At 39.6% G+C, this 26153-nt stretch overlaps 1 protein-coding gene across 1 annotated transcript in view; it reads left to right on the plus strand.

The window, feature by feature from the left end:
- Window positions 1-24357, plus strand: part of CFAP299 (cilia and flagella associated protein 299) — a 696770-nt gene extending 672413 nt beyond the window's left edge. The window contains exon 6 of the mRNA XM_055588903.1: window positions 24205-24357. Coding sequence (XP_055444878.1) covers window positions 24205-24300 — 96 coding nt within the window. The 3' untranslated portion in view covers window positions 24301-24357. The remainder of the gene's footprint in view (window positions 1-24204) is intronic.
- Window positions 24358-26153: the final 1796 nt, after the last annotated feature.

Genomic DNA, 26153 nt, shown 5'->3' on the forward strand with positions numbered 1-26153 from the left:
TTTTTCCATGATCCAGCGGATGTTGGCAATTTGATCTCTGGTTCCTCTGCCTTTTCTAAAACCAGCTTGAACATCTGGAAGTTCATGGTACATGTACTGCTGAAGCCTGGCTTGGAGAATTTTGAGCATTACTTTACTAGCCTGTGAGATGAGTGCAATTGTGTGGTAGTTTGAGCTTTCTTTTGCATTGCCTTTCTTTGGGATTGGAATGAAAACTGACCTTTTCCAGTCCTGTGGCCACTGCTGAGTTTTCCAAATTTGCTGGCATATTGAGTGCAGCACTTTCACAGCATCATCTTTAAGGATTTGAAATAGCTCCACTGGAATTCCATCACCTCCACTAGCTTTGTTTGTAGTGATGTTTTCTAAGGCCCACTTGACTTCGCATTCCAGGATGTCTGGCTCTAGGTGAGTGATCACACCATTGTGACTATCTGGGTCGTGAAGATCTTTTTTGTACGGTTCTTCTGTGTAGTCTTGCCACCTCTTCTTAATATCTTCTGCTTCTGTTCAGTTCAGTTCAGTTCAGTCGCTCAGTCATGTCCAACTCTTTGGGACCCCATGAATCACAGCAGGTCAGCCCTCCCTGTCCATACCCAACTCCAGGAGTTTACTCCAATTCATGTCCATCGAGTCGGTGATGCCATCCAGCCATCTCATCCTCTGTCATCCCCTTCTCCTCCTGCCCCCAGTCCCTCCCAGCATCAGGGTCTTTTCCAATGAGTCAACTCTTCGCATGAGGTGGCTAAAGTATTGGAGTTTCAGCTTCAGCATCAGACCTTCCAATGAACACACAGGACTGATCTCCTTTAGGATGGACTTGTTGGACCTCCTTGCAGTCCAAGGAACTCTCAAGAGTCTTCTCCAACACCACAGTTCAAAAGCATCAGTTCTTCGGTGCTCAGCTTTCTTACAGTCCAACTCTCACATCCATACATGACCACTGGAAAAACCATAGCCTTGACTAGAATGCTTCTGTTAGATCCACACAATTTCTTTCCTTTATCAAGCCCATCTTTGCATGAAATGTTCCCTTGGTATCTCTAAATTTCTTGTAGAGATCTCTAGTCTTTCCCATTCTGTTGTTTTCCTCTATTTCTTTGCACTGATCACTGAGGAAGGCTTTCTTATCTCTTCTTGCTATTCTTTGGAACTCTGCATTCAGATGCTTATATCTTTCCTTTTCTCCTTGGCTTTTTGCTTCTCTTCTTTCACAGCTATTTGGAAGGCCTCCTCAGACAGCCATTTTGCTTTTTTGCATTTCTTTTCCACAGGGATGGTCTTGACCCCTGTCTCCTGTACAATGTCATGAACCTCCGTCCATAGTTCATCAGGCACTCTGTCTATCAGATCTAGTCCCTTAAATCTATTTCTCACTTCCATGTATAATCATAAGGGATTTGGTTTAGGTCATACCTGAATGGTCTAGTGGTTTTCCCTACTTTCTTCATTTTAAGTCTGAATCTGGCAATAAGGAGTTCATGATCTGAGCCACAGTCAGGTCCCAGTCTTGTTTTTGCTCACTGTATAGAGCTTCTCCATCTTTATCTGCAAGGAATATAATCAATTTGATTTCAGTGTTGACCATCCGGTGATGTCCATGTGTAGAGTCTTCTCTTGTGTTGTTGGAAGAGGGTGTTTGCTATGACCAGTGTGTTCTCTTGGCAAAACTCTGTTAGCCTTTGCCCTGCATCATTCTGTATTCCAAGGCCAAATTTGCCTGTTACTCCAGGTGGTTCTTGACTTCCTACTTCTGCATTCCAGTCCCCTATAATGAAAAGGACATCTTTTTTGGGTGTTAGTTCTAAAAGGTCTTGTAGGTCTTCATAGAACCATTCAACTTCAGCTTCTTCAGCATTACTCATTGGGGCATAGACTTGGATTACCATAATACTGAATGGTTAGCCTTGGAAATGAACAGAGATCATTCTGTCATTTTTGAGATTACATCCAAGTACTTTATTTTGGAGTCTTATTGAACACGATGGCTACTCCATTTCTGCTAAGGGATTCCTGCCCACAGCAGTAGATATGATGGTCATCTGAGTTAAATTCACCCATTCCAGTCCATTTTAATTCGCTGATTCCTAGAATGTCGACGTTCACTCTTGCCATCTCTTGTTTGACCACTTCCAATTTGCCTTGATTCATGCACCTGAAATACCAGGTTCCTATGCAATATTGCTCTTTACAGCATCAGACCTTGCTTCTATCACCAGTCACATCCACAGCTGGGTATTGTTTTTGCTTTGGCTCCATCCCTTCATTCTTTCTGGAGTTATTTCTCCACTGATCTCTAGCAGCATATTGGGCACCTACCAACCTGGGGAGTTCCTCTTTCAGTATCCTATCATTTTGCCTTTTCATACTGTTAATGGGATTCTCAAGGCAAGAATACTGAAGTGGTTTGCCATTCCCTTCTCCAGTGGACCACATTCTGTCAGACCTGTCCACCATGACCCATCTGTCTTGGGTGGCCCCACATGGCATGGCTTAGTTTCATTGAGTTAGACACGGCTGTGGTCTGTGTGAAAGATTGGCTGGATTTCTGTGATTATGATTTCAGTGTGTCTGCCCTCTGATGCCCTCTCACAGCACCTACCATCTTACTTGGGTGTCTCTTACCTAGGTCGTGGGGTATCTCTTCAAGGCTGCTCCAGCAAAGCTCAGCCACTGCTCCTTACCTTGGAAGAGTCACCCCTCCTGACCTTGAATGTGGAGCAGCTCCTCTCAGCCCTCCTGCACCCTCACAGCCACCGCTCCTCGGACATGGGGTAGCTCCTCTGGGCCACAACCCCTCACCTCGGACGTGGGGTGGTGGCTGAGAGGAGGTATCCCATGTCTGAAGTCAGGGGCGGCAGCCGAGACGAGCTATCTTGGACTAGACTTGATGGGAAATAGGGAAATATGCCCAGGCTCTTGTGCAGGGAAGTAACAGGATGCAAGTATGTTTTAAGGAGATTAGAGAGTATAAATTAGGGCAGACTAGGGAGAAAGACTGGAGAAGATGAGACTATAACAATCAAAGAGAACTAGAACCCAGGATCGCACTGTAGTTAGAATGTTTCTGAGTTAGGTTTTTAATACTGCAAGTACCTGATCATCCAAGAAAAGACAAAACTTAAAGAATATATCAATGCAGAAAAGTGGTTGAGAAATGACATTTTACTCCAACACTTAGGAAAGAGAAAGAGAGAGAGGGAGTTCTAATGCTGGATAAGAGTAGAGAAAAAGATAAGCTGGATGGATATCATTTAGTTCATTCTGTCACCTCTTTATTCTTCCTTCCATCCTCCTCTTCCTGTGTTTACTGGCACTGTGAGGTATAAAAAATGAATCAGAAAGTTGGCTTTCTTTCCCTAAAAAAGCTTACAGGTTAACTAACTGGTGGGTGGGTGGGTGCAAAAATATAATATGCACAGAAATGGAAAGCTGGAAAGTGACCTGACAAGGAAGAAAATGCTCTAAGAATTCCAAAGGAGGCAGAAATTACTTTCAACCTAAAGCATTCATAGGGCTTCCCTTCTGGCTCAGCTGGTAAAGAATCCGCCTGGATTGTGGGAGACCTGGGTTCGATTCCTGGGCTGGGAAGATCCCCTGGAAAAGGGAAAGGCTACCCACTAATATTCTGGCCTGGAGAATTCCATGCACTGTATAGTCCATGGGGTTGCAGAGAGTCAGACACAACTGAGTGACTTTCACTTCACACGGCATTCAAAAACAAGTTAGTGAAAGAAATGGCATCTGAACCAGATTTTGAAAGATGGATGTGATGAAAACATGAGAACAAGAGCAGAAAGGGTGTTCTGGTAGGCAGGACCTTCACATAGAAAGGTGTGGAAGCACAGGGCATGAGGCTGCGAGAGAAGGGAGAGGAGCTCCTTTTGGCAAGAGTCATTCTCAGCACTGACCAGACATCGAATATTTTATAGTATTTCATGCCTGGCCTCTTCAGCAAAAACTGTAGTTTAATTGGTGTGGGTGGAAGGTCTGCCTGAACATCCATTCTTTTTAAAAGTTCCCAGGTAAGTCTTAAGTGCAAGCAGGGTTGAGACCAAGGTACAGGAAGGAGAGAAATAGCAGAGAAGTTTTGGGAGAAACTTGAAGTCCAAGAGTGGAAGCCAAATCTAGTGAGTTTTTGCCATTCTGTAAGTTCAACGAAAATCTGTACCATTTGTGTCAAGACTTATAATCAAAATTTCTGAGTATGAAAATGATTAAGCCATCCTGAAAGGAGGTTATTTTTCTGCTGGCTAAATTCCAATGGTGTACAAAAAAAAAAAAAAAGAAAATCAATTGTATGAAATTAGGGCTTCCCAGGAGAAGGCAATGGCACCCCACTCCAGTACTCTTGCCTGGAAAATCCCATGGACGGAGGAGCCTGGAAGGCTGCAGTCCATGGGGTCGCTGAGGGTCGGACACGACTGAGCGACTTCGCTTTCACTTTTCACTTTCATGCATTGGAGAAGGAAATGGCAACCCACTCCAGTGTTCTTGCCTGGAGAATCCCAGGGATGGGGGAGCCTGGTGGGCTGCCATCTATGGGATCGCACAGAGTCGGACACGACTGAAGTGACTTAGCAGCAGCAGCAGCAGCAGGTGGTGCTAATGGTAAAGAACACACTTGCCAATGCAGGAGACTGAAGAGACACGGCTTCAAGCCCTGGGTCAGGAAGATCCTCTGGAGAAGGAAATGGCAATCCACTGCAATACTCTTGCCTGGAGAATCACATGGACAGAGGAGCCATGCAGGCTACAAACTATGGGGTCACAAAGGGTTGGACACGACTGAAGAAACTTAGCACGGCATGTTCTTTCTGTCACTTTATGTCTAATAGAGTGTATTTAAATATAGTTGCTAGACAAATGGTTAATAACAAAACAAGCAAATAAAAAATATGTTAAAAGATCTTAAAGATGCGTGGTTTTTATTAGACGTGTGTGTTTGTGTGCTTAGTCGCTCAGTCGTGTCTGACTCTTTGAGACCCATGGACTGTAACCCGCCAGCCTCCTCTGTCCATGGAATTCTCTAGGGAAGAATGCTGGAGTTGGCTGCCATTTCCTCCTCCAGGGGATCTTCCCAACAAAGGGACTGAATCCATGTCTCCTGTGTTTCCTGCACTGCAGGTAAGTTCTTTACCCACTGAGGCACCCCAAATTAGACATAGTAAATAGAAACAGAAGACACTATTATATCATAAACCTTTCTGGTTCACCCTGAGTGTCACTGAACTTGAAAGTCATGTGTAATGCAGACTGCACTGATTTAGCAGCTGTATTTCTGATCTCTTTACATATCGATACTCTTCGCCATGCAACGGGAGCTCCCCAATCCAGTCTCCTCTCTTGGAAAATCACAATTGTTCAAACATAAAAATGAGATATGCTGGAATGCAAACTGTTATTACAAGGGCTCTTCATCTACATCCAGCCTACCAGGACTTGTTTAGTAGCAATTTCCTCGACTTCCAGATAGCATTTCCCCTTCCTCTCTCTTCACACCAGCCAGTCAGGAGAGCCCTAGGCTTTATCCTCCTAGGGATTCAAACTGCATCTGTCTGTGGCAAGGCCCAGGAATCCCCATTTTTTTTTTTTAATTATTTTACTGAAGCATGGTTGACAACATTGTATCAGTTTAGGGTGTATAGAAAAGTGATGCAGTCATACAAATATATATAGTTTTTTTCTTTTTCAGATTCTTTTCCTATTCAGGTTATTTCAAAACACTGAATATAGTTCCCTTTGCTATATAATATGTCCTTGTTGTTTATCTATTTTATATATAATATGTGCATATCTGTTACTCCCAAATTCCTAATTTAACCCCCACCCTACCTTTCCTCTTTGGTAACCAAAGGTTTGTTTTATATGTATGTGAGTCTATTTCTGTTTTGTAAATAAATATGTTTATATCATTTTTTTGTTTTATATTTCACATATAAGTGATATGATATTTGTCTTTGTCTGATTTACTTCACTTAATGTTGTAATCACTAGGTCCATTCATGTTGCTGCAAATGGCAATATTTCATTATTTTTTATGGTCAAGTAATATTCTATTGTATATATGTATATACAACATAAATATGTATATATATTATATACAATATATATATACTTTGGCCACCTGATGCGAAGAACTGACTCATTGGAAAAGACCCTGATGCTGGGAAAGATCGAAGGCAGGAGAAGGGAACAACAGAGAATGAGATGGTTGGATGTCATCACCAGCTTGATGGACATGAGTTTGACCAAGCTGGAGAGTTGATGATGGACAGGGAGGCCTGGTGTGCTGCAGTTTATGGGGTCACAAAGAGGGGGACATGACTGAACTGACTGATATATGTACCACATCTTCTGGATATTAAACTTGCTTCCATGTCTTAACTATTATAAATAGTGCTGCAATGAACATTAGGGTACATATATCTTTTCCAGTTACAGTTTTTCCAGATATATGCCCAAGAGTATTTTCAAATGTCTCTACTGGTGAGCTTAAAGATTAGCTTATTTGATACAAGCTCTTTAGCAAAGTGATATTTTATTAGCTATTGCTTCAGTGCCAGCAAATTTGGAAAATTCAGCAGTGGCCACAGGACTGGAAAAGGTTAGTTTTCATTCCAATCCCAAAGAAAGGCAATGCCAAAGAATGCTCAAACTACCACACAATTGCCCTCATCTCACACTCTAGCAAAGTAATGCTCAAAATTCTCCAAGTCAGGTTTCAACAGTACTTGAACCATGAACTTCCAGATGTTCAAGTTGGATTTAGAAAAGGCAGAGGAACCAGAGATCAAATTGCCAACATCCATTGGATCATTGAAAAAATGAGAGACTTCTAGAAAAATATCTACTTCTGCTGTATTGACTATGCCAAAGACTTTGAGAATGTGGATCACAATAAACTGTGGAAAATCCTGAAAGAGATGGGAATACCAGACCACCTTACCTGCCTCCTGAGAAATCTTTATGCAGGTCAAGCAGCAACAGTTAGAACTGGACATGGAAAAACAGACTGGTTTCACATTGGGATAGGAGTACGTCAAGGTTGTATATTATTACCCTGCTTATTTAACTTATACGCAGAGTACATCATGAGAAATGCTGGACTGGATGAAGCACAAGCTAGAATCAAGATTGCCAGGAAAAATATCAATAATCTCAGATATGTAGATGACACCACCCTTATGGCAGAGAGAGAAGAAAAACTGAAGAGCCTCTTGATGAAAGTGAAAGAGGAGAGTGAAAAAGTGGCTTAAAACTCAGCATTCAGAAAACTAAGATCATGGCATCTGGTCCCATCACTTCATGGCAAATAGATGGAGAAACAATGGAAATAGTGACAGACTATTTTTGGGGGTTCCAAAATCACTGTAGATGGTGAGTGCAGCCATGAAATTAAAAGACGCCTGCTCCTTGGAAGAAAAGTTATGACCAACATAGACAGCATATTAAAAAGCAGAGACATTACTTTGCCAACCAAGGTCCATTTAGTCAAAGCCATGAGTTTTCCAGTAGTCATGTATGGATGTGAGAGTTGGACTATAAAGAAAGCTGAGTGCCAAAGAATTGATGCTTTTGAACTGTGGTGTTGGAAAAGACTCTTGAGAGTCCCTTGGACTGCAAGGAGATCCAACCAGTCCATCCTAAAGGAAATCAGTCCTGACTATTCATTGGAAGAGCTGATGCTGAAGATGAAACTCCAATACTTTGGCCACCTGATGTGAGGAACTGACTCACTGGAAAAGACCCTGATGCTGGGAAAGATTGACGGTGGGAGGAGAAGGGGACGACAGAGGATGAGATGGTTGGATGGCATCACTGACTCAATGATCATGAGTTTGAATAAACTCCGGGAGTTGGTGATGGACAGGGAGGCCTGGCACTCTGGTGCAGTCGTGGGGTCGCAAATAGTCAAACACGACTGAGCAACTGAACTTGACTCAACTCATGGTTTCACTATGCAGGGAACATAAGAGACACAGATTCAGTCCTTGTGTTGGGAAGATCCCCTGGAGGAGGCAAGTCCATAGGGTCACAAAGAGTTGGACACAACTGAAGCAACTTAGCATGCACACACCTTTTCATATGTCCATAAGGTAATCAAACTTCATTCTTCTAAAGCAAGCTATAAGTCAATAGTCTTAATTTTATGTAGTCTAAACTACACATTTCTGAGATTGCATGAACCAACTAGAAAGTACAGACCACACACCAAAGGCTTCTGGATTAACTCCCACCACAATACCAATGACCTCAGTAGATAACTTCCATTGATAAGTTGCAGCTATTTTTCCTTCCTTACTTGGATCATGATAGAATGAAGATGACGATACCCATTCTTGCTATCATGGCCTCACCAAGAATCATTTTGTCAGGCAGATCAGTCCAGAGGCTCACATGAAACATATGTGACAAAGACTTGTGAAACATACACAGAACCGTGGGGCAGAAACCATTTTTGGTCAATTTGCCATTGTATCTCCAGTGCTAGGGTATGGTAGGTGCTTAGTAAACATCTGTGGAATGAATAAACTGAATATTAAATATTTGCTAAAGAAGAAGGAAGGTCAAAAATAATCCTGGAAACTTTTGAGGTTAACTTTAAAATATTTTAGGGTCGTAGACACTCGAAACATATGTAGTGCTAATGCTATTTTTAGTTGAAAATTGCCTGAGTAATTGACTCTGGTACTTTTCTCTCCTTGATAGGTGAGTTAACCCTGGGGGTCCTTTCCTGCTTTGGAGTGCTGATTCTAGGTGTCCAGGGCAAGGGCAAGGTGTTAGGTACTTAGTATTTTATTATATTTAAAAAGTAAATGTATAGTCATTATTGTCTGATGCTGCTGCTGCTGCTAAGTCGCTTCAGTCGTGTCCGACTCTGTGCGACCCCAGAGACGGCAGCCCACCAGGCTCCCCCGTCCCTGGGATTCTCCAGGCAAGAACACTGGAGTGGGTTGCCATTTCCTTCTCCAATACAGATGCCAAAAACCGGAAAGTCAAATTTTATTTTATTTTTCTATAAGCAAAAGAATAGCTAGGTGAACAAGGTTTAAAATTAAACATTACTTCCAATGACAACATATGTTTTGTTTTTGGTGGGGGAGTGACTTGTTTGTTTGCTTAATTTAGAGGACCATTGCAGCAATACCTCCTTACAGTTCCTGTCCCTCTGCTCCATTCCTCCCAAGCCATCCTCCACCCAAACACTTGCTATATTAGTAGGAAAGGTGTTAATTGCCTCCTAATGCTGCCTCCCAATTCACTGACTATGTTAAAATCAGATGGAGCCTGTCATAGGCTGGAAAATTCTCTTCTCAAAATGGGGGCCCCTAACATTCCTACATCCTTTCTGCAGATGGTTTGAATTTATTCTCTTGAAGCTCCACCCTCCCAGCGAAGGTCCTCAGTTTTACAGGTTGTCTTTTTACAGGGTTCAGATATATTTCCTACTGGACATTTTTAAGAAAAACCCATACTGAACAGAATAGGCTTAAGAGAAGCCACGCTTTCTTTCTTGAAAGTCTCCAACAGCGTTCTCTCACCTCCGCACAACCTTGAGTTAACGGGCAGGGGACTCTTACTGAGTCACCAGCACCACTTTTTTGGCTCCTGGGTTTTCCTCAGAGGCCTCTTTGTAAGTACTGCTTTTAACTGTGGCACGGTCGCAGTTATTAAGTAAAGCTGAGGCCTTGCCAGTTTTCTGGTTTTGCTGCCCAAATTACTGAATGTTTGGTTGATTATAGCCCTAAAACACCCACATACTCAGAAGCTTTTAAATGTTTTCTCCCCTTGGGCAATCACCTGGTATACCTGAAGTGAAAGTCTACCACATATAAATTAAGTATTTACTTAACAAACTGCTGCTAAAATCAATGGCCTTGAGGAATACATTAAAAATTACACAACAGAGATTAACTTTTATGAATTAAAACTCTTAAAACTTAAATGCTATGCCCTTTTTCTGACCTGGAAAACTGATTTTAATTTTATATGCAGTATTATGAAATAACCCCTTGAGATAAGTACGTTGTTGTTAAGTCCAATGTAGGAATGAACTCATATACAAGGTGTGGCACAGAAAAGGTGAGCTGGAAGAAAGAAAAAAATTAAATATATAATTTAAAATTATATATATATATATATATATATCAATGCTTAGTAATGAAAGTGTGAATGACAACCCTTCACCATCCAAGTATATTATCTTAGTGAAAATAAAAGTATATATTTATGCTGCAGTGAAAAGAAAGTATATAATAAAACATACATGACAAAGAAAATCTGCTGTGTTAAGCTTCTGATTAGAAGGACACCCTAATCAAACATTATGCCAAAAGTCAGTTCAGTTCAGTCACTCAGTCATGTCCAACTCTCTGCAACCCCATGAACCACAGCATGCCAGGCTTCCTTGACCATCACCAACTCCCGGAGTCCACCCAAACCCATGTCCATTGAGTCGGTGATGCCATTCAACCATCTCATCCTCTGTCGTCCCCTTCTCCTTTTGCCCTCAATCTTTCCCAGCATCAGGGTCTTCTCAAATGAGCCAAAAGTAATACAGACCAAAAGAGAAGTGAGAATGGAGAAATTTGAGAAAGACAGCTTTAGCTTCAATTCGTGCTCACTTTTTTTTACAAAATGTGTTACAAATCAGTACAAGGACTATGGAAAAGAATGGAACATTTCCTTTCCTAGCTGAATGAAAAGATTAAGTAGGAACAAAATAGTCGTTTCCTTCATGGTTTCAAAGACCTGATAACTAATGTCAGAGAGGCAGGTGCTATAAACACAGGAGTCAGGCATAGTCTCTGTTGGTCAAGACCACAGTCAAGGAATTATTGTTTATTCAAAGAGAGCATGATTTCTTCTCAATCTTAACAGCTAAACAAGTAGTCAAGTCTCATGACTATTTAACAATTCATCACCCCATTAGATGCTTACAGCTTCTGAGGCACTGAAATTCCAAAGCAGGTTGAGGGGTACTGAAATATGTTGGAACATGGAACATGATAGCATGAACAGTGATCAAGCCTCCTGGCCGGGGAGAAAAATCCCATGCTGATAACCTCTAAATGGTTATTGCTAGTTGGGAGAGCTTCAACGTACATATTAGTGGCCTGGATGATGTATATTGCTCGAAAAGCTGAAGCAAGAGTAAAAAAATCATGATAAGACAAAGAAACAAATGGCAGCCCCCAACTTGGTAACCCAGAACACTACCTCACAAGCACACGAGGCTGCTCCAGAGACTAGACTCTCAACCTTTTAGGAAACACAACTAATTTTAAAACTCTGACACATTTTATAGATTTGCTCAGAAAAGAAAATGCACACCTGCTGTCATACACAGAGTAATATAAAAATATTTTAGGATATTCAGAAACCTGCCTAAGCCTTTTAATGAATTCCACTTGAGACCTGAGGACCTAGGACTCTCCAAAATGCCCGAGAGCAGTTCAAAGGAGCTAGAAAAAGAGCAGGACAAGTGGGGAAGCCTGGGGAACACCTCCTAGGACTCAGAGAAAAGCTGTTTAAGAGGGGCAATAGGGAAAATGAGTTGGAGTTAAACTTTTATCAGCTTTGTGATTAGGGTAAATTCCTTAACTCCTCTGGACCACTTCTCTACCTCCATTTTCTCATCTGTTAAATCTATTAAAAACAACTACTTTACACAAGGTTGTTGTGATGATTAAATGAGAGAATGTGTTTAATGTGCTACTGAATTGGGCTGGGTAAACAGATATTGCTTCCTGCTGTTGTACCAACTTAGAAGAGTGAAAGTTGTTAAAAAGTAGTTATTGTTAAAACTAGTAAAAGTAGTAGTTGTTAAAAAGTAAAAAGCTAATTGTGGTAGATTAAAAAGTGGAAATAATCCCTATGTCCATGACTGACAGCAATAATTAATTTATGATACATCATAGCAGTGAAGTAATATTGTTGTTATTGTTGTTTAGTCACTAGGCCATGTCCAGCTGTTTTGTGACCCATGGACTGTAGCCCACCAGGCTCCTCTGTCCATGGGATTTCCCAGGCAGAAGTACTAGAGTGGGTTGCCATTTCTTCCTCCAGGGGATCTTCCCAATGCAAGAATCAAACTTGCATCTCCTGCAATGGCAGGCAGATTCTTTACCACTGAGCCACCAGGGAAAGTGAAAGTTGCTCAGTCATGTCCAACTCTTTGCCACCCCATGAAATACGTAGTCCATGGAATTCTCTGGGCCAGAATACTGGAGTAGGTAGCCTTTCCCTTCTCCGTGGGATCTTCCCAACACAGGGATCAAACCCAGATCTCCTGCATTGCAGGCAGATTCTTTACCAGCTGAGCCACCAGGGAAGCCCTAGCTAAAAATGAGTTAAAACTATATGTACTGAATTTGCTGTGTTAATGTGGATAGATGTTTGTTTACACTGCTGCTGCTGCTAAGTCGCTTCAGTCGTGTCCGACTCTGTGCGATCCCATAGACGGCAGCCCACCAGGCTCCCCCATCTCTGGGATTCTCCAGGCAAGAACACTGGAGTGGATTGCCATTTCCTTCTCCAATGCAGGAAAGTGAAAAGTGAAAGGGAAGTCGCTCAGTCATGTCCAACTCTTCGCGACCCCATGGACTGCAGCCCACCAGGCTTCTCCATCCATGGGATTTTCCAGGCAAGAGTGCTGGAGTGGGGTGCCATTGCCTTCTCCGTTGTTTACACTATCAAATGCAAAAATCAAGCTGTCAGTTCAGTTTAGTTCAGTCGCTTAGTCGTGTCCGACTCTTTGCGACACCATGAATCACAGCATGCCAGGCCTCCCTGTCCATCACCAACCCCTGGAGTTCACTCAGACTCACCTCCATCAAGTCAGTGATGCCATCCAGCCATCTCATCCTCTGTCATCCCCTTCTCCTCCTGCCCCCAATCCCTCCAAGCATCAGAGGCTTTTCCAATGAGTCAACTCTTTGCATGAGGTGGCCAAAGGACTGGAGTTTCAGCTTTAGCATCATTCCTTGCAAAGAAATCCCAGGGCTGATCTCCTTCAGAATGGACTGGTTGGATCTCCTTGCAGTCCAAGGCACTCTCAAGAGTCTTCTCCAACACCACAATTCAAAAGCATCAATTCTTCGGCACTCAGCCTTCTTCACAGTCCAACTCTCACATCCATACATGACCACAGGCAAAACCATAGCCTTGACTAGATGTACCTTTGTTGGCAAAGTAATGTCTCTGCTTTTGAATATGCTATCTAGGTTGGTCATAACTTTCCTTCCAAGGAGTAAGCGTCTTTTAATTTCATGGCTGCAGTCACCATCTGCAGTGATTTGGGAGCCCAAAAAAATAAAGTCTGACACTGTTTCCACTGTTTCCCTATCTATTTCCCATGAAGTGATGGGACTGGATGCCATGGCATCAGAAATCTTCGTTTTCTGAATGTCGAGCTTTAAGCCAACTTTTTCACTCTCCATTTTCATTTTCATCAAGAGGCTTTTGAGTTCCTCTTCACTTTCTGCCATAAGGGTGGTGTCATCTGCATATCTGAGGTTATTGATATTTCTCCCGGCAATCTTGATTCCAGCTTGTGCTTCTTCCAGTCCAGCTTTTCTCATGATGTACTCTGCATATAAGTTAAATAAGCAGGGTGACAATATACAGCCTTGACGTACTCCTTTTTCTATTTGGAACCAGTCTGTTGTTCCATGTCTAGTTCTAACTGTTGCTTCCTGACCTGCTGTGAAACAGTATAAATAATGTTTTATCCTATAAGGGGCTTCACTGGTGACTCAGAGGTAAATAATCTCCCTGCAATTCGGGAGACCCAGGTTTGATCCCTGGGTTGAGAAGATTCCCTGGAGAAGAGAAAGGCTACCCACTCCAGTATTCTTGCCTGGAAAATTCCATGGACAGAGGAGCCTGGTGGGCTACAGTCCTCAGGGTGCAAAGAGTCAGACACGACTGAGTGACTAATACTTCACTCCATCCTCTAAAGCACTCGTCTTTTATATAAGAATTTCCTACTCATGGACACTTAGGTTGGTTTCCATTTTTCTCCCTAGGTTTAAACAACAACTCTCTATAACCAAGTTTCTGATTTTTTTCTTTAAGATGGACACCTAAAAAGGAAATTGCTTAGTCAAAAGATACGTACATTGTAAAACTTTAGAAAGATATTGTCAAATCACTTTGCAGTTAGACCATATCAATTTACAGTTATACCTAAACTGTTTAAAACTGCCAAAAACCATGCTCTATTTTGCACACTTTTGAAACTTTGTTAATCTTATAGTTAAAATTTATTAGAGGCCACTTTAATTTTCACTTTATATCATTGTCAGGAGTGAAAATTTCTTTCACATATGTGTTTGTATACTATATTTCTTCTCCTGTATTAGTTATTGCCCTCTACACAATTCTCTATGGAGTTTGAGTAGTTTTTAAAATTAAATTTTAAGTATTCTATATATAAAAGGTAGACAACTTTTGGCAGTCATATTTTAAAGATGCATTACAATTTAAATATCTATCTTAACATTTATGTTTTTGGCATACGAATTTTAAATTTTTGTATAGTCCAAACCATTGTCCCATTCTGATTTCTTCCTATTGTTACTATGTTCAAAAAGATTCCTATACTAAGACTGGGCAATATTTTACTGATAGTTTCTTTTATACAAAGTTTTTGGTTTCCTTTATACATTAAAATCTACAATTTTTCTCAGGTTTTATAGAATAAGGTTAGAGTCTTTTTTACTTTGTTCAGTTATTCTTTTCCAGTAATTTTTAATAGGTGACCTTATCCCAATATCTTGTTTTACTTGTATTTTATATTTGGCTTGGAGTCCCATCTCTCCTAGGACCTAGTAGTGACTTCAGGCAGAAGTCTTTTATTAATAGCAATCCTTACATGCTGTGAATTTGAAGTCAGTTTTCTAAGTGCTAAATTTCCTCAACCAACTGCAATGTTTGTCATTGTTGCTGTATATGTGAGATTATTTCTAGCACTCTTATTATCTATTGTTAAGGAACAATTTTTAAAAGAAAGTAGAATCATGATTCTCAGGTAGAATGTATATGTATTTTTTTTAATTTTATTTTAAATTTTATTTTATTTTTAAACTTTACATAATTGTATTAGTTTGGCCAAATATCAAAATGAATCCACCACAGGTATACATGTGTTCCCCATCCTGAACCCTCCTCCCTCCTCCCTCCCCATACCATCCCTCTGGGTCGTCCCAGTGCACTAGCCCCAAGCATCCAGTATCGTGCAATGAACCTGGACTGGCAACTCGTTTCATACATGATATTATACATGTTTCAATGCCATTCTCCCAAATCTTCCCACCCTCTCCCTCTCCAACAGAGTCCATAAGACTGTTCTATACATCTGTGTCTCTTTTGCTGTCTTGCATGCAGGGTTATCATTACCATCTTTCTAAATTCCATATATATGCATTAGTATACTGTATTGGTGTTTTTCTTTCTGGCTTACTTCACTCTGTATAATAGGCTCCAGTTTCATCCACCTCATTAGAACTGATTCAAATGTATTCTTTTTAATGGCTGAGTAATACTCCATTGTGTATATGTACCACAGCTTTCTTATCCATTTATCTGCTGATGGACATCTAGGTTGCTTTCATGTCCTGGCTATTATAAACAGTGCTGCGATGAACATTGGGATACACGTGTCTCTTTCCCTTCTGGTATTTTTTACTAAACTGAATGTGTCAAAGATTTTTAACTCATTAATTAATGACAAACTGGTAGCTATTAATATTGATGCCAAGAAAAATTCAGAGCAGAGGCATATAAAGGGAATAAGAAATTTGGAAATGAATTTACAACTAGATGCACAATTGGTCTACTAAAATCAATACAAAAGTTAGTTGCAGTCTACCAAGTACAACTGTCTTGCATTTATACAGATGCGAAGTTTTAAAATCATTATCTGACTTTGAGAACTTACAGACTTGTAATATCAAAGATGAAAAAATCTAAATGAGCATTCAAGATAGCCACTATTTGATATGTAATTCTCAAAGTCTCTTACAATTTTCCCTGAGAGCCTCCTCTCCTCTTTTTATCATAATAATTTCAAAGAAAGATTATTCTTATAAGATAAAGCTGCTCTCATTAGATTTGTCTGATTTTTCACATAGATGCAACAAAAGGTTTATTTTACCATTTTGGGTAAGCTGCCCATGTAAACTCTAAATCCATATAATTTTGAACAAACACATGTATACCTGTGGCGGATTCATTTTGCTATTTGGCAAAACTAATACAATTTTGTAAAGTTTAAAAATAAAATAAAATTAAAAAAAACTAAATTAAACTGAGTTTGGAAATTTTCACAAGAAATCTCAAATTGGATTTTTAAAATCCTCTATTATTTATTGACCTGAGGCTAGGAAACCAAGCCCAAGGAATGCCCTCCACCATATTTCACCTGAAATACCTATAAATTTGCATAAATTCCTCTGTTTACTGCTGCTGCTGCTAAGTCACTTCAGTTGTGTCCGACTCTGTGCAACTCCATAGACGGTAGCCCACCAGGCTCCTCTATCCCTGGGATTCTCCAGGCAAGAACACTGGAGTGGGTTGCCATTTCCTTCTCCACCTGTGTTCACTAGGTCTCCCAAATATTTTAAAGTTAGTTACATAGAGTGTGTTTCCCAGCTGGCACTAGTGGTAATGGGCTTCCCTCATGGCTCAGCTGGTAAAGAATCCGCCTGCAATGCGAAAGATCTGGTTTCGATCCCTAGGTTGGGAAGACTCCCTGGAGAAGGGAAAGGCTACCCACTCCAGTATTCTGGCCTGAAAAATTCCATGGACTGTGTAGTCCATGGGGTGGCAAAGAGTTGGACACGACTGAGCGACTTTCACTTCACCAGTGGTAAAAATTCTGCCTGCTTATGCAGGAGACAAAAGAGACGCGGGCTCAATCCGTGGGTCAGGAATATCTCCTGGAGGAGGAAATGGCAACCTGCTCCAGTATTCTCTCCTGGAAAATTCCATGACAGAGGAGCCTGGTGGACTGCGGTCCATGGGGTCACAAGGCATTGGTCATGAATGAGAGACTGAGAAAGCATATAATATACAATATTCTTGGACTTTTTAAGTCAAGGAATAGGTCAGCACTTTATAGGCATTGCTTCCATTCAAGTATGACATTCTAGGCAAGGCTTTGGTTTTTCAATTTGTTCAATTATGTCATGTACAATTATAGATGACAGAGCCTTACTGAACCTAGGCAGATAACTAAATGGCCATGAAAAGTAAAGAGACAATATAAATTTCTGAATCCTAGAGGAATAAGTGGGTTTCCCTTGTGGTTCAACTGGTATAGAATCCGCCTGCAGTGCGGGAGACCTGGGTTTGATCCCTGGGTTAGGAAGGTCCCCTGGAGAAGGAAAAGGCTACCCACTCCAGTATTCTGGCCTGGAGAATTCCATAGACTGTATAGTCCATAGGGTTGCAAAGAGTCGGACATGACTGAGGAATAAGTGGGAATCAGCTATCATTTTTAAATCATTTTAAAATGTTTGGCTTCATTTTACAAAAACAGACTTTACTAAATTGTATGTGTTACATATTACTTAATGAAATGGAGATAGGGTGATTCTTAGATATCTGAAAATAGAACATTAAATAATATTCCAGACAAATAGCCACAGCAAAATTTCTCTTAAGAGTTTATTCAGCCCAGTTATAACTGATTCCTGCTCCAGTGGATCTTTGGTTAGCTGTCCTATGCTGTCCTCTCTTTTGGCCAAAACAGAACCTGGAAATCCTGACTCAGTCCATTGCGGTGCAGATTGAAAGCTGTCTAATCTATGTTAGCTCAGCTTTGAAGTGTCAGTAATTGACATACCTGATACAGTTCTTTTCTACAATATTCTGAGACTTTTCTTAGTTGAAGACACAGATTCTCACCTGTAACTATAAGAGACACTTCCGGGAAGCATCAGAACAAAACAATACTACTATCTGTAGATAAGAGGGACTTAAAATAGGTGAGTGATTTATTACTAGTAATTTTCAAATGTGAGCAGTCTGATGAGAGTTCAGAATAAGAATAATGCAGAAAACAGAAAAGGTTACTTCTCTCTCTGACATTCAAAACAAATTCCCTGCCTCTTCTCCAACCCCAAAAAAGAAATATGATAAACCGTCTAAGGATAATGATTAAATTTATTTCAGAAGGAGTTTGTGAATGCTATAATTGATTCAGAAAAGTGAATAAAAATAATTTTATAAAAGAAAAAATATTGAGATATGACATAAATAATCCTGAGATACAATTGTTTGTACCAGGAACATCAAGCAAGTGGCTTAGTAAGGTCTGCAGTAAGACCTAAACAATTGTATCTTTAAAACCAGTAGTTGAAATGATGACACATAACATTATGCTACCATTGTCTAATATCATCAAGCTCAGCAGCACCAGAACTCTGCTATATATAGGAAAAGCTGGTGGAAATATTCCTAAGACTTGGAATCAGTGTTCTCCCTGAGGGTAAAGCCATATCATAAGACAGCAAGTTCAAAGACATAACTCCAGGGACTTCCCCCCAAATTTTTGAAATATTTATGTTAATAGCATTATACCTATACAAGTCTACCTCAGCAAGGCTGAACACCCCTTCTGATTTACTAATAGCAAATCTGCCCACAAAATTCTACAGAAAAATTAAGCTCTTTCTGGCAGCTCTCTTCAAAGGTGAAAAAATAAATCTTTGTGATTTTTTTCCAGGCCGTGTGGGAAATCTCAAAGATAGTTTCAGGTGTAAAATATCACTGGAAAGTTTAATTTTTTCAATACTTAGGATTCAATTATAGGAAGGCAAAAATCAGTTTAAAAAAGTTGTCAGAGGATATTTGGACACTTGATTAGGATAGGATCAGGATGCTGTGAAAACAATACCGAGTTAACTGTTTAAACATTTAAAACAATACATTTATAAATTAACAGTACATTAACATGACTATAAAGAACCTTCAGTTCAGTTCAGTTCAGTTCAGTCACTCAGTCATGTCCGACTCTTTGCGACCCCATGAATCACAGCACACCAGGCCTCCCTGTCCTAGCTCTTTATAAATGAGGAATTTTTGTTCCTTGCTTTTGTTTCTTATTTTTCTTTTTCTTAAACAATTAAGAATGTAATAAATTCAACATAAAGCGCAGAAAATTATTCCTGTAAGACTTGGAATATTTACTACCTAGACAGTTACACAGAAGGTTAAAAAAAATACCTTTTATATAGTAGGTAAAGGAATTAACCAGTAAGCAAGCCTATCAAGATAGGGCAAACTTAACTGAAATTTTAGCATGTCATTACTGTTTTCAGAATCAAGTACTATAAACCAAGGCAAACAAAATTTACTTTCAAATTTTGTCCTTCATTTTCCTTTGTTATGTCACAGCAATTCTCAGGAGATCCATGAACTCAAAATAATTTATATATATATATATATATATATATATATACACACACACACACACACACACACTAAGATGTTATTTCTGTTAACATTTCAATATGTATTCATCATAGCTATGGTCAAATGAATCACTATCTTAAATTTTCTCAATTTCCACTTCCAATATAGTAAATATTGATAGTTATAACTCATATAAAAATTCTTTGTGGTTCTCAGTAAGTCTTAAGATTTTACAGGGGTTCTGAGATATAACAGAAGAGGAAAAAAGCCTGAAAAGCACTACTATTGCATATGTAGTTATTTATATATAATTATATCAGTATATAGTGTAATTATATAACCATATATAAATTATAAATCTATATAAATTGTATAAATTATATTTATTAATATATACATAATAGCTATATAAGTATATAAATTATATATATAATTGTATATACAATTAATACTATATATGTGTGTGTTAAATCACTTTCAGTCTTGTCCAACATTTTGTGACACTATGGACTGTAGCTCTCTAGGCTCCTCTGTCCATGGGGTTCTCCAGCCAAGAATACTGTAGTGGGTTGCTATTTCCTTCTCCAGGGTATCTTCCTGACCCAGGGATCCTCATGCCTCCTGCATTGGCGGGTGAGTTCTTTACCACTAGCACCACCCAAGAAGCCCAATACTATATATATAATTACTGTGCTGTGCTGTGCTTAGTTGCTCAGTCGTGTCTGAGTCTTTGCAACCCCATGGACTTAGCCCTCCAGGCTCCTCTGTCCATGGGGATTCTCCAGGCAAGAATACTGGAGTGAGTTGCCGTGCCCTCCTCCAGGGGATCTTCCCAACCCAAGAAGCGAGCCGGGACTTCCTACATTGTAGGCGGATTCTTTACCAGCTGAGCTACCAGGGAAGGCCCTATATACTATATATATATATATATATATATAATTACTACTATATAGTGTACATATATATATATATATATACTGCTACTATATACTGTTATAAAACCTCCACTATAAATGGAAAGGAAATCTAAAAAGGAGTGGATATATATGTATCCATATGTACATGTATGACTGATTCACTTTGCTGTACTGCAAGAAACTAACACAGAATTTGACCCAGAGGGATGGTTTGGGGAGGGAGGAGGGAGGGGGGTTCGGGCTGGGGAACACATGTATACCTGTGGTGGATTCATGTTGATGTATGGCAAAATCAATACAATATTGTAAAGTAATTAACCTCCAATTAAAATAAATTTATATTAAAAAAAAATAAAGCAGCTATACTCCAATAAGAATTAATTGAAAAAAAAATACTCCACTATAGGATAAGACTATTTTCTCTTTGAAACACAAAAGCAAAGAAACTGTGGTATTAGCCTATCCCTGTTGCTTGTGATGGGGCTTCCCAGTTGGCTCAGTGGTAAAGAATCCACCTGCCAAAGCAGGAGATGCGAATTCAATCCCTGGGTAGAGAAAATCCTCTGGAAAAGGAAATGGCACCCTACTCCAATATTCTTGACTGAGAAATCCCATGGACAGAGGAGCCTGGTGGGCTATAGTTCACAAGATTGCAAAATAGTCGGACAAGACTCAGTGACTAAACAACAACAACATTGCTTATGATGTCTTCTCAACCATTCATATTAATTATGATTTTTCAACCAAAGTAACTCTATTTCATGGAGAAAATTATAACTAAGAATTCCTTTCTTCCAAAGACATTTTAACAGACAAGAGAAGTTTATGTTGTATCTTTGTCTGCTGCTGCTGCTAAGTCATGTCAGTTGTGTCCCACTCGGTGCAACCCCATAGATGGCAGTCCACAAAGGCTCCTCCATCCCTGGGATTCTCCAGGCAAGAACACTGGAGTGGGTTGCCATTTCCTTCTCCAGTGCATGAAAGTGAAAAGTGAAAGTGAAGTCGCTCAGTCGTGTCCTACTCTTCACGACCCCCTGGACTGTAGCCCACCAAGCTCTTCCACCCATGGGATTCTCCAGGCAAGAGTACTGGAGTGGGTGGCCATTGCCTTCTTTGCATCTTTGTAGAGCCACACACATATCTTTTTAAAGAGAAAACATGAACATGTTCAGTAACATGACCCAAAATAGGAACTTTTCATTGGCTATAAGCAGAAGTATATAAACTTAAAGTTAAGTTTAATAATTAGGCATCAAATTTTCAGTATTCTATCATGATTAGAAGTTATCTGGATATCACACGAATATTTTTTATGCTATTTAATCTAATAGCTGTCTAAGTTTTTATGTTACCTAAAGATCTGAGTAATTATATTCACGTTGACAGTAAAAAACAAAATTACTGATGAAATTAAGTTGTCAGAATAATGATTTTGTTGAATATGGATTTCCCATTATATTACACATTGTATCAGAGTAGTGTTAGTTTATTTTATCAGTAGCATCAATAAGCTTAAGAAAAGCAAACACAAGTACAGTAGAATAAAATATATGTTTATGTTATACCTAACATTGATAAATCAGAGGAAAAGCTGTTTGTGTTAAACCAAAATTATTACACTACTCTGATTTGCCAAATATTTATCTCGATTGTGTGACCTTAAAATTTTAAATCATTTCTGTGAGAATACTCTTTAAGCATAGCACATTAAAATTATCCAAACTCTGGACTTCCCTGACAGTCCAGTGGTTAAGATTCTACACTCCCAACATGGGGGACATGAGTTTGATCCCTGATTGGGGAAGATTCTCATGTTGCATGGACAAACAGAAAAAAAAAAAAAAGTATCAAAACTTTAATTTCCACATTTTCATGGAATTTTATAAATATTTGACTTACATAAGAACTTATTTACATAAGAGCTCTACAGGACAATCAGAACAGAGTTTCTTTAATTTAGGAGACTTCTAAATCTAATTTATTAATTCTCTCCAGAGATAGAAGAATACTGTGTACTCATACATAAAGATGCAAAGGTCCTTCTGAATTCTAAACATATATACACACAGACACATAGGGATCTTGTAGCTTCAAGTCTAAACATAAACACAACTCAAGAGTAAACTCAAAAAAGTAATCTGCCCGTATATCAAAAAAGTTGTCCTCTCTCCTACTGGGCATGAGATTCTTAATTTCTTCAAAAAAGACAAGTAGACAAATAATGGAAAAATAATAACAAATCGGATTTTCTGTTGTTTCTTACTCAAAAAAAGAATAAATCTCAGTAATCTATTCATCTGTTTACAGAAAACGCAAAGGTTAAGCCATAAAATCAAGTTCCAAATCACAGTTGTCAGCAAGGGGAAATAATTTATTCATTGTAAAAGTTCCAAAAGCAAAAACAAAATGCAAACATAGTAAAAAGGGAAATATGCGAAGAAACAGAGGATCAACAAAGTTCAAGTTCTGTTGCTACTAGGGATTTGGCAGCGGAAACCAAGAAATAAAGAGTTTAAGTCACCCAAGAGAAACACGCTCCAGCTACTCAATCTTTTTAACTGTCAGGTGGATCCACGTTGCATCAAATTGGAATCTCCAAAATGTTTACAAGATAGTGTTTCTAAAAAGGATATAATTGTGACTGTCATACTGATGTAAAATGAATGTGTCAAAAATTTTGTTTATTCATAAATTATGCAATGAACAAGTAAGATGTCGTAAGCAGTTCAATGAAGAAGTAAAAAATCAGAACACATTTAGGGAAAAAGAAAGGTTGAAATTAATTTACAAATTAATGTAAAAGAGGTCTCAAGATGAAGCAATAATCAGTGGTGTGCCACTTAGCACAATTAGTTTGCATCTTTGTAGAGAAGAATATTTTGCATTATTATCAGTTTTCTCCAACTTAATGAGTTATAAAATAGCACAAACATAGAATAAAATGTGGATGGGTAAGCCACTCAAGACACTCACTCTTTTTGTTTTCCCCATTTCAAAATATTTACAATTTTACTCATTCTTTTAACAGAAGATGGTTCTGATATATTTTTTCTCACTAGCACAAGAAATTGAATACCAAGGGGAAAAGGTAATATCAAAGCTTCTTTCTAGTCCCTGATCTAAATTCCTATCATCTCTTCCTACAAGAGAAGGAGAGAGAGCAAGTGACATCATGCATTCTTTTGTACATCAAATACAGGAAAGGGCCAATGACTAATATTAGATACTATCTGGCTCTTTTCGGATCTGTCTTCTCTCTTATCAGTACCACATTAGTGAATACTTTCTCCCACAGGGTCTCTCTGGGGGCCTTCTAAGTATGGCAAAATATCTGTGTAAAAGGACCAAATCTTTTTTTCACGGATTATAATGTAGAGGGGGGGACATGTAAATCAAATAGCTATCAAACGAGTAAGAAGCTATTCATGAAACCCACCATGGACAGGTAGTTAGTTCCACGAGTCTGAACCAATTCCAAATCTGAGACATTTTTATTTAACAAACTTGAAATCAAGATAGGGTTCTTTTTAACTTATTACCCTGCAATCACCTGTGTGTGCAAAGCCCTTTCCTGGGAATTCTGCAGTTAGTGACCCGTGGGGTTCAGCAGAGTCTAGACAAGTATGAACCTGCAACACCGCTTTGATCCTAGATGTCTTCAGTAATGTCACAGGGCCTCAGAGCTCCTGACTGGAATTATCACCACTCCTGGGAAAAGAATCTGGGGGGAAACGTGGATATGTTTCCATGGATACAACTTTCTTAGTTCTATTTGCTACAACACTGAAGCAAGAGGAAAATTCATTTAATGTGAATTATGTGCATGGACTGACCTGACTAACAACATGATTGTGTATTTTAGGCTCAACCTGGTGAGAACTCTACTAGAAGCCCGATCCTAACAGAGCTCTACATACAAGCTGTCATTTTTGACCACGTTTCCAGAAGAAAGACTTAACGACAAACATGGTAGATAGTTCCCCCCCTAATGGCTTGCTAAATGTAAATGACTCCTATGACCAGAAGCAAATCAGAATAATAAGTGAGTCCAGTAGCTATAACGCAAATCAGAATAATAAAAGTTAATAAAGAAATTAGAGAGGAAATCATGATCTTGACTGTCTTTCTGTGGTACTAATATTGTCTTAATCTGCTTTGAGGTTTTTCTAATTTTTCCCCCCTAAACACTGAAGCTGATTGCAGTAATTCGTGGGAGAAAATCTTACTGCTTCTTCAAAGATTAAGTAATTAGTGACTTACATTGTACCTCAGATTTTCCACGTTTCCAAATGTCCAAAAATGTCTTAGGTCCTAATATTGCCAAACAGAGTTAGGCAAAGCCTTATGCTACATGGCAGTGCTATCTCCTAAAACCATTGAATTTGATGTTAGTCACTCAGCTATGTCCTCATGGACTGTAGCCCACTGAGCTCCTCTGTCCATGGAATTTTCCAGGCAAGAATCCTGGAGTGGGTAGCCATTCCCTTCTCCAGGAATCTTCCTGACCCAGGGATCAAACCCAGGTCTCCTACATTGCAGGCAGATTCTTTACGATCTGACGTAAGAGGTTGGAAGACTGTCCAAAGGTTTTTAAGGTTTTCATTAGCACTACACGAGTAAATTGGAGAAGGAAATGGCAACCCACTCCAGTATTCTTGCCTGGAGAATCTCATGGACAGAGGAGCCTGGCGGGCTACAATCCATGAGGTCACAAAGAGTCGGACACGACTGAGTGACTAACACATACACATGAGTAAATATAATCTTAAGTATCCCATGAGTTGATGTATAAAATGATTGAAGTGTTTAATATGTTCATAGGCCTAGACAATGTGAATTTCATGACAATAAAGCTGAGAAAATGAAATCTAAAGGAAACAAGAGATTTTAGAGAAATGAGGACCTTATAAGAGTGAAGAACACATTTTCCTAATATGCCCCTGCAGGTGACTTTTGGGCAGAAAAGATATTCAGAGGCCGTTTGTGAATTTAGATTAATATTTGGCTCTCAGATATGCAGATGACACCACCCTTATGGCAGAAAGTGAAGAGGAACTCAAAAGCCTCTTGATGAAAGTGAAAGTTGAGAGTGATCAAGTTGGCTTAAAGCTCGACATTCAGAAAACGAAGATCATGGCATCCGGTCCCACCACTTCTTGGGAAATAGATGGGGAAACAGTGGAAACAGTGTCAGGCTTTATTTTTCTGGGCTCCAAAATCACTACAGATGGTGACTGCAGCCATGAAATTAAAAGACACTTACTCCTTGGAAGGAAAGTTATGACCAACCTAGATAGCATATTCAACAGCAGAGACATTACTTTGCCAACAAAGGTTCATCTAGTCAAGGCTATGGTTTTTCTAGTAGTCATGTATGGATGTGAGAGTTGGACTGTGAAGAAGGCTGAGCACCGAAGAATTGATGCTTTTGAACTGTGGTGTTGGAGAAGACTCTTGAGAGTCCCTGGGACTGCAAGGAGATCCAACCAGTCCATTCTGAAGGAGATCAGCCCTGGGATTTCTTTGCAAGGAATGATGCTAAAGCTGAAACTCCAGTACTTTGGCCACCTCATGCAAAGAGTTGACTCATTGGAAAAGCCTCTGATGCTGGGAGGGATTGGGGGCAGGAGGAGAAGGGGATGACAGAGGATGAGATGGCTGGATGGCATCACTGACTCGATGGAGGTGAGTCTGAGTGAACTCCTGGAGTTGGTGATGGACAGGGAGGCCTGGCGTGCTGCGATTCATGGGGTCGCAAAGAATTGGACACGACTGAGCAACTGAACTGATCTGATCTGGGGCTTCCCAGGT

This window comes from Bubalus kerabau, chromosome 7, assembly GCF_029407905.1.
Source record: "Bubalus kerabau isolate K-KA32 ecotype Philippines breed swamp buffalo chromosome 7, PCC_UOA_SB_1v2, whole genome shotgun sequence".
Classification (NCBI taxonomy): Eukaryota; Metazoa; Chordata; class Mammalia; order Artiodactyla; family Bovidae; genus Bubalus; species Bubalus kerabau.